Below are 13,836 nucleotides of genomic sequence, written 5' to 3'. Positions count from 1 at the left end.
CCCAGAAATTTATAGGTACTTTCCTAGATTTAGAGGAACATAATCGTTAGCGGGAAGTAGGGGTTTCCCATAAAGATTGCAAGTATTCTGCTTTTCTAAGGAACAATTCTATATCTTCCTGGTTGCAATAAAGCTATAGTGTCTGATATGCCCAGGAACTCTCTCACAAGAAATAAAATTTATCTTCGTGAGTCAGAAAGTATATCTCTAAACTAAGGATTAGCTATTTTTGCACCTTGTCATCTGAGTCCTTGATTGATTATGTGCCATCAAGTTGTTGACTCTTAGCAACCACTAGATTTTCTCCTTGATGATATGTTCCTAACTTGTTCCTTCAGCTTTTCCAACAGTGCACTCATTGCTGCTGTAACAGGCTATCCACCTTGCTGCTGGTCATCATCTTCTTTTGTTTCCTTCCACCTTTACCAGCATTAGAGACTTTTCCAGAGAGCTAGGTCTTTGCATAATATGTCCAAAGTAGGATAATTTGACCCTGGCCATTTGTGCCTCAAGTAAGAACTCTGGGTTGGTTTGTTCGATGAGCTATTTGTTTCTTTTCTTGGCTGCCAAGGTATTCTCAGAAGTCTTCTCTAACACCAAAGTTCAAAAGCATCAATATTCTTCCTATTCTGCTTCTTGAAAGTCCAACTTTCCATACAGTGTCCAAGGATTACCATGGCTTGGACAATTCTGATCTTCGTAGGTATAGATGCATCTTTTCCAAGGCCTTCAGGGCTGCTCTACCAAGTGCTAGTCTGTGTATATTTCTTGATTACCTGTTCCTTTACTGTTGATGGTTGATCCTAAAAGGTAGACCACTTCAATATCTTCATTGTCAATTGGCTGGCTGTTCTACCTGTTCTCATTAGTTGGTCTTTATGTTTAATTTTAGTTCCATTTTTTACTGTGCTCCTTGACTTTTATTACTAGAGCGTGTAGTTCCTTTGCATTTTTGGCTATCAGGGCAGTGTTATCAGCATAGCACATGTTATTGATGTTTCTTCCTCCAGTTTTAAAACCACACTTATCTTCTTCCAATCCAGCTTCCCTTAATATATGTTCAGCATATAGGTTAAATATGATGATTCTAAGCATTATTTTGCTAGCATGTGAAATTAAGGATATTGTATGATAGTTTGCACATTCTGTTAAGTTTCCTTTTTTGGTATTGGAAGGTAGATTGACCTCTTCCAATCTGATGCCCACTGTGTCATTCTCCAGACTTGCTGGCCTCTCTTGGTTAGAACCTTTATTGATTTTTCTTCTGTTGATTGCTATATTTCAGTGGGTACCTATAGCCTTCCAACTTCATAACAACCGGAGTGCTGATCTCTAACTTCATCTTCTAGTACTAGAGGTTCTTGTAAGTAGGGAAAAACCTCTAAGGTATCTTGGATGTTGACATCTCTACTATACAATATTTCAGTATACTCCTTCCATCTTTGTTTGATCTCCTTTGAATTGGTTACTATCTGTCCATTAGAGTCCTTTAGCATACCAATTCAAGATTGGAAACTCCTTCTGAGTTCAGAGATCTTTTGAAAGATCTTCCTTGTTTTTCCATGTCTGTTTCCATCCTCAGTGTCTTTACAGATGTTGTAATGCTGCTTTTTGTCTCTTCTAACAGCTCTAACAACTCTCTGAAACTCTTTGTTAAATTATTTTCCAAGATTTTTGTCTTTCTTGGCTTTGGCTTCTCTTCTCTTCTCTTCTTGGCAATTTCCATAGTTTGTTCTCACATCTAGTTTGCTTTCATGTTCTGTCAACTTCATATTGAATTTGATCATAGAAGTTATCAAACTCTTCTTCTACATCAGTGGTTAGAGCATAAACTTGAATGATTGTCATATTAAAAAGTTTTCCAAGAAGTCTAATTTATATTATTTGGTCATTGATTTCATTGTAGCCAAGTACTGTTCTTACTATATCCTTCCTAATTATAAAAGCAACACCGTTTCTTGTTTTTCAGGTCCTGAGTAAAAAACCATGTGATCTTCTGATTTAAAGTGTCCAGTCCTAGTCCATCTCAATTTGCTGATCTCTACTATGTCAATTTGTAGATGTTTCATTTCATCTTTCACTGTGTTGAGCGTCCCATGTTCATGCTTCTTACTGTAATTCTACCTTTGCAACTTTGATTTTCTTTTTTCTGTATGGCAACATCAGCAACTAGACATCCTGAAGGCTTTAATCTAGCCGTGTCATAAACACCATTAATACTCAGAAAGATCCTCAGCTCTTCCTCAGTAGCATGTTGGGTGCCATCCGACCTAAGGGGCCCATCATCTGGCACAATGTCATCAATTGCTTTATATTTTCTATCCATGTGGTTTTCCTGGTAAAAATACAGGAGTGGTTTACCATGCAGTATGAATTGATGCCTTTCCCATTGTCACTAAAGCAATCGTCTGCCTCTGGCATCTTCCTATATCGCTGCTATCCAATACAGGTGCCTGCTTGCTTTAGCTGGGCAACTGGGATGACCTTCACACCTTGGGTGACCCTGCTGGGAATATACACTCCTGGCATACACTGCTTAAGTTCTTTGCTCATCCCTTCCAGGAACACACACACCCCAGGGGCAAGGCAGCACAGCAGGACTGGAGGGGGAGGGTGGAGGCAAATGTGTGTAGGTGCGCTATATATACTCAGTAGGACCTGATTGTCAGTTTAGGAGGAACCAGTCTCCGTCTTGAGAACTTCAGATTGCAGTCAAGCAAAAAGCCCTGCTTGAAACTTTGCAATGCCATAATCTCTCCCAGGCCTGATTGACACAGCACGAATGCATGATTTATTTAACCTTTATTGAATAAACCTCAATTTATTGGCCCAGCAAACAAAACTATCACTTGCGAACTACCACTTACAAGTATAACGGCCAGATCCGGGCAACATCTTAAGCCCAAACTAAACCCACCTCATTTGGGTAGATAGCTTTGCAGCTTCACAGAACTGGAGGCGTGGTTCAGTTATGGACAAGCAACATTAACCCGTACCCGAGGAACTCTGTGTCCTAAATGTCGAGCGGTAAGCAGATACGAGCGTGTCACTGTAGATTTCCTGAAGGCTGCTGCCAATGGGACGACCTCCCTTCTCTGCCTGAGTCACCTCTCGGCAGGCGAGGCGAGGCGAGGCGAGGCGAGGCGGGGATCGGTCGTCTGCACAGCCGTTCCTCGTCCCGAATCTCCGCTCCCGGCGTAAGATGAGGAGCCCGCTTCTCTCCGCGCCCGCGCAAGGCTGCCTTTTCGCGGCCAGCCCAGAGCTGTCTTGGGAAAAGTCCCCGGGAATTTTAAACCTATTTTCGTTTCTCTGCAGAGCCCCGGGGCGGGCGGGGGGGGGGCGAGGGAAAGGAGCCAGAGAAGCCACCGGCTCCTCTGATTTGCATAGCGTTGCACGTTCTCAGGAGGCGAGCCAGCTGGCGGAGGCTGATCCAGCAGCCTACGTGTGCGAAAGAACGTAAGCTGGCGGCTGGAAAGCGATCCCACAGGGCGAGCGAGGAGGCACAGAGATAGCGGTTAAGGAAAGCTCACATGCAGCTGAGTAATGTGCTCTGGATTACTCTCGGTGCGTCTCCTTCCCAGCAAATAACTTGGTCCGCAACTCTTTCTCCCTTCATACACACATGCGTACATACACGCACAAGCGCGCGCGCGTACATGCGCACGTAGGCACCCAGCCCTCTTTCAATTCCGAAGCTTTCGGGGCTATCTCAAGAATGTATGCCCACCTTTATCGTTTCGAAGCGCTTGCGTTACACTTCCTATTTAAATGTTTTTTGCGGAAGACGTTCCTCCTTGGAAACTGAATGTGAAGGCAGACGTTTAACTGGACCCCTGATCGCGCTTTACCCAATTGCCTCTCTTTTGAATATTAGTTTCATAAGCAAATGCAATTTCCCGCAACGTTGTCGGTAGTAAGCGGGACGTTATTAGCTGCAAAGAAAGGGTTTGTTAGCGTCGGCGCATTCCTAGCCCCGGCCCCCTCTTCCGAATCCCAGGTATCGGAGGGCCCACGGCGGAAGAGCTCGGCCGCCTCCCAGGAGCTGGACCGTATTAGAAGCAGAATGCCGGGCTATAGTTCAAGTTAGGAGGGCTTTCCTTAAAGGTAAGCGCTGGAAGTTCGCTAGCTTTCCGAAAGTCCATTAGATCTAATTTCAAATGGTGTAAAATAAAAATACTCCCTGCTTTTCAACAGCCTGCCCCCCCGACTGTGACCTTAGTGGATAGCCCCGCCCCTGCTCTTCCCCCCTCCCCGCTGCCGCTCTATAAAAGGGCGAGCGGAGCGCGGAGAGACAGCGGTAACTTCAGTGGCGCAGGCGGGGCGGACGCGGAGCTGAGCCGAGCCGCTTGCGGAGGACCTGTGTTATTTTTCGGTTACGCTACAGGAGGATTCGCCCCCACCCGCAGTTGGATTATCGTCATTATCAGGTCTGCATTTTTTTCATAAGTGGGAGTTTAAGGCGCGGGCGGGGGAGAAAAGGGGGAAGGGGTCGTTCCTGAAAGTTCAGACGGAGCGCGTGTGCAGCGCGGATTGTCACTTGGTGGCAGATTTGAACGCGGGCAAGAAACACTTGCTCGGGACCTTAAGCCCTTGAATAGTGCTTCCCGTGGAAGTTCAATGGACGAGGCTAGTGTAGCCCTCGAGTGATGATCAGAGTTCAATTTTGTTGTGCAAAGTGGGAGAGGGGAAAGGCAGCGGGGGGCTTTGCCTGCGTTCAACTATATGAGCTTAACTTTACTAAATGCTTTTACCCAGATTTGGGAGGGGGGCTTTAGCCTTCGCCCTTCTAAGCAAATCGAAAGTGTGTCAAATGCGAGCACTGAACGCTCGGTATTGATCTTGCGGGGATGAATGATTAAGCAAACGTTTAGATCTAAGTGTCACAGGGATTCCTAAAATCCTCACTTCTTTAGGAACAGAGAGAGTGAGAGAAGGTGAAGGGAGAAGAGGAGGGACCTGCTTGGTGCACAGAGCTGCCAAGAAGCCCCCACCCCACCCCCACCTTTTGGAGAAAAACAGGCTGGTGGTGACCTTTTGCCCTTCTCTCCCCAGACAAGATGAAAGTGGTTTTGTTCGCCCTTCTCTACCTGGGCTCTGTCTCGTTGTTCGGAATAGATGCAACCAAGCTGGACATTGCATCAAACTTCAAGAGGAGGTAAGTTGGCACCAGCATGACTTGAGGCTAACTGGGGATAGAGACAGGCAGTCTGCCTAGGATCTTCCCGCCACCACTCTTGTTTTAAAGTTTGGGGACTGGGCGGGATCTTTAGCTTGAGCTGAGGAAGGGCTCTGGATCCCCGCTTCCATCTCTCACTCCTCGTGTCAGAGGCAGACTGTCCCTCAGTAGATCACTCCTTTCTCAGCGAAAGGCAACCCACCCTCTTAGCCGCCCTTGCTAGTTCAACACCACCAGCCTAACTCAGCATTTCATCGGCTTTCCTCTCTTTTGCCTCATCATCCAGGTGGACTGCATGGGCGTTGAGCCGAGCCAGGCGGGACCTGCCAGCTCGAGTGGCTGATGCAAGCGTGCATTCTTTCATCCGCACCCAGGACGTGAAAGGCGAGTCCAGAACGCTGCAGCCCAGGTAATTACGCCTTCTCGCCTGAATGTTACTCTTGTGACGCTCAGGGCATTTGCTGGTGGGGGGGGCGGCGGAATTTGCTGGGAAGTTAGGCGAGAAAGAGAGCAACAAAGGAGCTGGACCTGGATCTGATTCCAGTGGGGAAGGGACACACATCCTTAGGAATGCCTCCCTGCGATGGCTGAAGGCAGACTCCTCCAGCATGTTGAATTCAAGTCTATTGGATTCAGAGGCAGCCACTTCCTTGGAAGATAAATGTCAGGTCTGCGGGTGCCAAAAGTAGGTCAAAGTGCCTAAAGCTGTGATGTGTTCAGTGCCCAAAGGGCTCAAAACTGGAATCTTTAGGAAGAACCCTTCCCAGGTTGCTGCGGCTCTGTCTCGCCTCTTGCTAGGTAGTGGTTTCTCTCTCGCCCTTCACTCATGACCTCTCGTATCACTTTCCTTCCCCCCCCCAGCCTTGAGACGAGCCGTGTCCGTGTGAAGCGCCACCTCCAGAACCTCTCAGGCGTGCGTGCGACTTGCAGGTTGGGGACGTGCAATCTGCAGAGCCTAGCCAACACGCTCTTCCACCTTACTGACAAGGACAAGGACATCTCTGCTCCTCCCAAAAAGCTCAGCCCGTTAGGCTACGGGCGCAGGCGGCGCTCTCTCGCTCCAAGGATAGGAGCTGGTGGCCAGGTTTGGCTGAGCCCACAGTCCACTTTGATGCCAATCCATGTGCTCCCAGACTTGGGAAGGATAAAAGAGTTGCTGCAGCTGCCCCACTGATGGCGAAAAGGGGGACGGCAAATAGCCTCCAAGGGCTCAGTCTACTGGCAGGAACAGGCGGCCAAGCTTTGCATCATCCCTCCCTAATTATCTTGTGGAATAAGGACTGGATGGAACCTACAGAGGCACTCTTTCATCACGTTAGTTAGGTGGTGGTGGCAGTGGTGCTGGTGACTGGCTCTTCTCTACTTCGTAGTGACTGCCCTCCCTTTCTTCCCCACCTGGCATGGAATTGGCAGGGCCTTCTCTCAGGAGGGGCTTCTTAATACTTGAATGATCTGGCCTGGCAAAGTGCAATGGACTTAACGTGTGCGAGGTGATTTCTGCCTGCTATTGAGTAAGGATGAGTGCGCGAGTGATTGCCATTGAAAGAAATCAATCCTATTTAAACAAATGGTGTTCTGTCCTTGTATTCTTTTTAAAGACAGAGATATTTTTATATTATATGTATAGATATAGATATATTGCTTATGGGCATTATTTTTTTTAATTCCCAATATTTTGTTTCAAACTTTGTTTTCATCAGTGGTGGCACCAGTAAAACAGTTTTGGGGGGAGGAACAGTACATTTTACAATTGGCCAGATGTGTTCCTTAAGTTAAATGGGAACTCTTAAAATATTTCACATTCACACTCTTATCCTAAGCATATTTTCTCTAAAATAAACCTTGATTTTTGGTGGAGGTGGCTTTCAAGTAAGGATGTTTAGGATTTCAGCCTTTTGTTGTAATATTTAGTTTTTGATTCAGTTATACTTTTTGTATGAAAAGTACATTTTGTAAGCATCGAGGAGACAGATGGAAAACAAGCTACTTGTGAGGAGTGCATGCAAACGTGCCTCCTATAGTTTTCACTGTATTTATATTAGTCTGTTTGCCCCATTTGATAAAGTTATATCGCCAATCTGTCCTAGGACAATATGTGAAAAAAATAATAAACATTATTAAACAAAAAAAAATTCTCTGTTGGTGTTTTTAGACAAGAGGGGAAGACACAATTCTTCATGTTTAGCTTTGGAATCAGATGGATCCAAAACTTCTTAATTGCTGTAATTTGTCATTCTCTAAGAAGGCAGAGCTGAGGCCAAAAGCATCATAACTCCAAGGTCCCTTCTCCATACACATGTTTCTAAGTGAAGCTAAAACGTGCCAGAATTTGGTTTGATCATTTATTTATTTTATTGCATTTTTGTTACTATTTTTTGCTGCAATTAATCATGGAAGCAACTGTCCTTTTCACATTGCACAACAAAAGTCAGAAGTTTGTGTAGAGAAGGAACATGTTCTTAAAAAAAAAAATGGCCAGGATAGCTTCCAAGGTTATTCATGTTAAAGGATTTCCTGGGCCACAGTTCAGGTTGACTCCAGGGGATTGTTGTGGGCAGGAACACAGTCCGACAGCCAGAGACGGAGACATACCCTGCACCAGTTTCTAATCACGATATGATTTAATGTAACAACAGCACCGGCTAGTGGCACGATTTATCATTAATACTACGCTGCTATTTGGCTTTCCAAGAATATTCTCAAGTCAGCATGGCAGATTTTCACTCCTATGTAAAGTAATGTTTTGGAATGTAGCACATGGATTATTAGGAGCTTGAAAATAGAGTGTTCTTGTTGATCCTAGAATATTGTTTTTAAATCATATTAAAAGATGGGAAACACTTTCAAGTGTGTATGTTAACATCAAACACAATACTGATTTAAAACTAGTAAAATAACATGACCCGAAGACAAAAGGTTGGTCAATAATACTAGACAATCATCATCAGAAGAAAAAAAAAGTTTATTTTCTTCTGATAGCAATTTTGGCCTCGCATGACACCATAGCCCTGCTCTTGTGAAATCCTTGACCCAGTAAGACACCAGCCTGGCCAACTTGCCGTACTGATAGTTCTGCATCACTGGAGTAGGTTAACTGGGTCAGAAGTCACATTTGTGGAATATGGTCTTCCTGCCTACTTTCTCCAAGAAATCCTTGGGATGCTTTGGTTTAGGAGAGTCTAGGTAAGGCTTCATGACATCACCAGCCCTTTTCCTGTTGGCCGAGCAGATAAGGGTCCCTGTGGCTTGACCATTACAACTAAGCAGCATTTGAAAGGATGTTCTTGCTGCAGTACTTGGCAGTGAGGTCTCTAATGGAGAGGATGGCTTTTTCTTCCCCAGTTGCTTCATTTTGGACGACCTGATGGGCGAAATGGGGCAGTTGACTGGGCTCTGGTATTTTGGTGACACAGTTGAAACAGAGTTGGCTTAACTTTGTACACAACTGATTCAGCTTCCTGCAATCTAATTAAGTGCTGTGGAATAGGGCCCATGTACATGAATGCTTTTAACTCAGAGTACCGTATATACTTATAGATAAGCCAAGAATTTAGGTGCCAAAACCTAAAAAATGGGGTTCACCTTATCCACGGATGGGCTTATCTGCAAGTACATACAGTAATACTTTTTTAAAGTACTTGTATTTCCTGTATATACTCACAAATAAACCCATCCACGTATAAGCGAACTCTCAAATTTTTAACCAAAATATCATGAAAAATGTGGGTCAGCTTATCCATGGGTGGCACATTTTTCATGGTATTTTGATTAAGGGTCGGCTTATACGCAGATGGGCTGATATGCATGTATATATGGTAATCTGATGGAGAGACTATATAGTTCATGGAAACAAGATCTTTGCTTTATCATCAGCTGCCATAACAGTATTTTTCTGTTAAGTTTGTATTGTTCATTCTTTATGGTCTCAGAGCTCTTCTGCAAAAGGGGATCTCCGTAAGTTCTTGAACAGCATCCTTCACTATGCTAGCTAGGGATATTGGGAATTCAGTTTCATAATATACAGATTACCATACACTGATCCTACCTTTAATACATTTATAAATATAAATGCCCAGGATCTTTTGCATGCAAAATTGTATTCGGTTACTTTTTTTTTCTCTTCACCATTTAATAATCTTAACTTTTTTTTTTTTGCATTACAAATGTTATGTTTAATCATACAGTCAATCAATTGATCAGTAAGAAATACATATTTAAGAAATACAGCAAATGTGTCTCTTGTTCTCTTGGTCCACCACCTTCAATTTGCAAGTGTTCCTGCAATCTACACTTCCAATTAAGAAATTGGATGTCTTTTTTGCAAACAATTTTTTCTAGATTTTTGATATGCTATCCTCTTCTGCGTCAGTTGCCTAATAATACATTATTCATATATACAATAATACATTATTCATATTTACATGGCCATAGACAGAATAAAGAATAATCTCCAGATAGTGTAAAATTACAAACCAACACTTTAATTTGGAGCAAATTTACCATGGATTTATTGTAGAGATCCTCATCTTTTACAAAAGACAATTTAGGGCCTGACTATCTGTGGACTGTCACTCCCATTACATATCTTTCCAGCCTTTAAGGTCTGCTGCGGAGGACTTCCTGAAGGGGTCTTGTCTATCAGGGATGCAGTTATTAAGTATGCAGGAGAAGGCCTTGTCTTGGTTCATTTTCAGGGTGTGCAATGCATTCTCCTGAGAATTATATTTGGCTCCCACTCGTCATCTAGGGTCTCTTTTAAACATGCATCTCTCACCAGGCTTTTAATGGTAGTTATGTTTAATATTTATTTTTATTTTAAAAATGGTTGTATTCTGAATTTTAATTATGGTTAACCATCTTGAGAATTCATTTGAGCAGTAAGGTGGAATACAACTGGAATAAATACATAAATAAATAAATAAATAAATAAATAAAATACTTTTCATCTTGTGATTTTGTTTTTCAGAAAATAAACACAGAAGGTCAGTACAGAAGGATAATGGATGACAGGTATGGCAAAGTAAGCTTCTGCTTTCATACGCTATGGGGCTAGCTGTGATTCAGGTTGACGCTTTTTCTTTGAATATACATGCAAGTGAATTCTCACCTCCATTTTAAGATGCCTACAACACGAATGTTATAACTTCTGTGATATCTATTGCATTTATTCAAATACAGCTGCTCTCCAAATTGTTACTTGTCAGTTCTATTTTTTGGCTAACTTTGCATGCTTTACAAGAGGAATTTATTATACCCTCTGTTGTCAGCAAGAACCATACTTTGAAGTCCAAAACCATAATTCCTGGAAAAGAGTGATGTCCAGTTGTAATATGTTTATTTGTCAAACAATACAGTCCTAGAGCTTTATGTAGTCAATGAAGACATATGCATTTTAAAATATCATTTACAATTGTGTGAGAGTGTAATAGCAGAATGTCGCAGGGTTTGTAAATATGTTTAAAGGAATCCTCATTTTTATTTCTTTAGGGATTATCAGCTGAACTGTACTTCAAAGCAGGGCTAAAGTGTGCGTGTTTGCATACCAGCAGCAGGTAAAGGTTTTGCAAGCGCTAGTTAACATTTCCTAACATGCTTAAAACACTTTACCTTTTTTGGATGTATAGGACTATTTTGTCTCATAAAAAAATAATAGTTATCAGCAAATTATTTTTTTAAAAAATATTAGAAAGTAATCAGGAGTGGCAAGGCCTTGGTTTGCACAAATACCCTATGTATGCTATGGAAGGCAATAAGAGAGATGCCAGAAAAATAATATTGTGGGATTTAAAACACTGTGATTTTTTTCCTATTCAGGTTTTTATTCAAGCCAATCTGACTTCCATTCCCAGTTTCTACTGGTAGCCAAATTCCACATCAACAAAACATGCTGAATCCTCACTTGACTATTTTTAGCTTCCTCTCTTAGGTTTCTTCTAAATATTGTTGTACTTCTGCAAACCTTGGAGCTCATGAGGGCCTGATTTCTCCCTCTTGGGCCTGAGTGGTGCCATTTATGAGCAACAGCATTCATAATCTGGCTGGTGGAAATGGAAGAAACAAGGGGGTGCAATAAACGGCAACTTATGCAATCACACAACTAAAAAACAATGTCGGTGTCTGGGAGTAGCTATTTACTTAAAATGGACAACTGCTTTGGATAGTGACATTCCAGCTCTCTGCTTTTGCTTTTATTTACTCTTCTCATCTGTTTGCCAAATTCTTTTGATTTGAAAGGATTTACGTCTTTGCCCTTGTGATTTCATTGCCAAGAAATGTTAGAACTCAGAACAGTTAAAATTCTGGCCTAGCTGAATACAGCTGAAACCAGAAAACCATAGCTGTTGATGGCACTCTTGATTCTGGAGTTAGATACAGAGCTGGAGCAGACTTCAAGTAAAAGAAGAGGCAAGAGCACCATCTACTGAAATGGAAGTGACCAGCAGAAAGGCATCAGATTCTGTTCCCTCATTTCAAATATATGTTAGTGAAGTAACATTAAGATGAATGTTCCCTTCCCTGTATTAGAAATCAACCAGTAATTATATGCAGACATATCTCAGAATCTTCTTTTCATGGAATGTATTTGATGAATACCTAAAGAATAGAGCATTTTTGAAAAGACCTTGGAAGATATAATAATGATTTTATATTTTGTCAACCTGAAGAAAAAAAAAATTGCATGCATTTGAACAGGACATGAGATTAAATTGACATCCGGTGTGATGAAAGAACATGAGATATTTCCCCACTTCTAATATCTCAGTTTCACAACATGTGTCACTGCAGAAGCTCACAAGGTAATTAGGGGCTAGTTGGTCTTGCTGAACCAAACTTATCTCACAGATTTTTTTGTTGTAGGCAAAAACAGAAGGAGAGAGTGCAATGTGTGCCATCTTGAGCTCCAAAATTAAAGGCAGGATGTCAGTCTAATAAACAAATAAAATAATGGTCAGAGTTTGTTTTCAAAGAGAGTACTATCATTGTTTTTCTGAATCCTAGAGTTACCTGTAGGATGGAAAGAAAACCTTGTTATTTCTCTGCCCAGTGAGGTCCCCAGCGATAGCTAAACTTGCCCTTAATAATCCCTCCCTCACTCCTCAAATGGGTCAAAAAACTGCTTTCCCCCACTCTCAACTGTGTTCTCAACTGGGTCTATTATCCTTTTCCCTATGGAATAGGGTTTTTCCAACCATGTCCTTGGTGCCTAGGGTTCCACGAGAGATTGATAGGATTCCAGAATAGACAAAGGGCAAAAAAAAAAGAGAGAGAGAGTTCCCTCGAACCCACCAATCACTATCTCTATCACTAGAGCTTCACCTCTTGTTCAGGGGTTCCAAGATTTTTTTAACAGGTTTCCTGGCCTGAAAAAAATTGAAAACCCCTGTTATAGAACCCCTGTTAAGAACTAAGCCAGTCACTTACATTAGATAGTCTGAGCACAAATATTTAGTTTTCTTTTTATCTCCAAAAGACTTAGGGGATGGAGGAAAACTGGGAGGAGGAATAGCTAACTCTGCCCCACTATCAGCAACTTCAGTTACTTCTCTCAATGCTTCCTTTAGGAGAAGCTTTTCTCACTGCTTAAGCAGTCAAGGGAAAGGGTGTGCTTCACTCAGTGTTACTCAACTTTGTCCAACTTTACGATGTGTGGATTTCAACTCTTAGAATTCCCTAGCTAGCTAGATGTGAGACTGGAAGTTCACACATCTTAAAGTTTCCAAGGTTGAGAAACACTGACTTAAATAAAGTCTGTTCTTGGCCCCACTGAGTCCAATAACTGATTTGTTGTCAAAGAAAGAAGCTAGAGCAACATATGCTCATGATGTATGAACAAGAAAAGGGGCCTCCAGGCAAAACAATTATTTCATATCACAAAAAGTAGAACTACCCAGCTCTGGGCTATAAAATTAATGAATAACCTTGTGATACCACCTAAGGATTGTCTAGATTTTTGCAGACTGCATCTAGTAGCCTAGACACACCCTGATAAAAGCAACTTTTAATCTGTGACTGGCATTGGTTTTGTACATTTGAGTCCATTTTAAAGCCTTAATTAATTCTTTGTTTTCATCTAGAGCAAGCAACAGGCAGTAGAGGCTGCAATCAACCTTAGCATCTCAAAACATATACAGATACACACAAAGGGAAAAAAATATTCTAACTTTCCTTCCAATATTTACTGATGAGAAAATGACACTAAAAAAGCTTTTTGACGCCCATTCTTTCCTGCAACTTTGCGCTTCCCTAGTCTCTGCCTTTCTGGGTATCTGATAAGCTAAAAGCTAAGTGGCAGTTTTGTCAGCAGTTCAAGGACAGCATGTGTCTCTGGGTGACAGATGACATATGAAAATATGCAGTCACATGCTTGAAAACAAACTAGCAGCATCTGTTCATTAGATTCTTCAATTAAAATCAGAATATCATTTTCAAAGGCCTGTTCTGAACCCAGCAGAGGGATGCAAGCACACAGCTAAAAATGAAAATGACTAGACTTTCTAGACCAAAGGTCTAAGACAAGTTAAAATTATAGCAGAGACGAAAGAAAGAAAAATAAGAATTGTACAGAAAGGAAGTCATTCTTGTCCATTGATCCATCTGAAAATGTACTTCAAGGAGGATTACCTTCCAAACTGGAATGTGGCTGACGATTGGCTGAAAGG

The 13,836-nt window shown here is 42.1% G+C and overlaps 1 protein-coding gene across 1 annotated transcript; it reads left to right on the top strand.

Annotated features, from left to right (window-relative positions):
* The first annotated feature begins 4,272 nt into the window (after positions 1–4,272).
* On the top strand, positions 4,273–7,297 carry ADM (adrenomedullin). The gene is made up of 4 exons (XM_007438854.3): positions 4,273–4,427; positions 5,053–5,155; positions 5,463–5,585; positions 6,038–7,297. Exons 2-4 carry the CDS (start codon positions 5,058–5,060, stop codon positions 6,348–6,350), a joined length of 534 nt encoding a protein of 177 aa, XP_007438916.1. The 5' UTR covers positions 4,273–4,427; positions 5,053–5,057; the 3' UTR covers positions 6,351–7,297.
* Positions 7,298–13,836: the final 6,539 nt, after the last annotated feature.

The sequence above is a fragment of the Python bivittatus genome, unplaced genomic scaffold, assembly GCF_059951505.1.
Source record: "Python bivittatus isolate LINGU-HERP-01145 unplaced genomic scaffold, Pbiv_v1 ctg000480_np1212, whole genome shotgun sequence".
Taxonomy (NCBI): domain Eukaryota; kingdom Metazoa; phylum Chordata; class Lepidosauria; order Squamata; family Pythonidae; genus Python; species Python bivittatus.
Note: the sequence above shows the minus strand (reverse complement) of the source record. Positions and strands in the feature narration are given on the sequence as shown.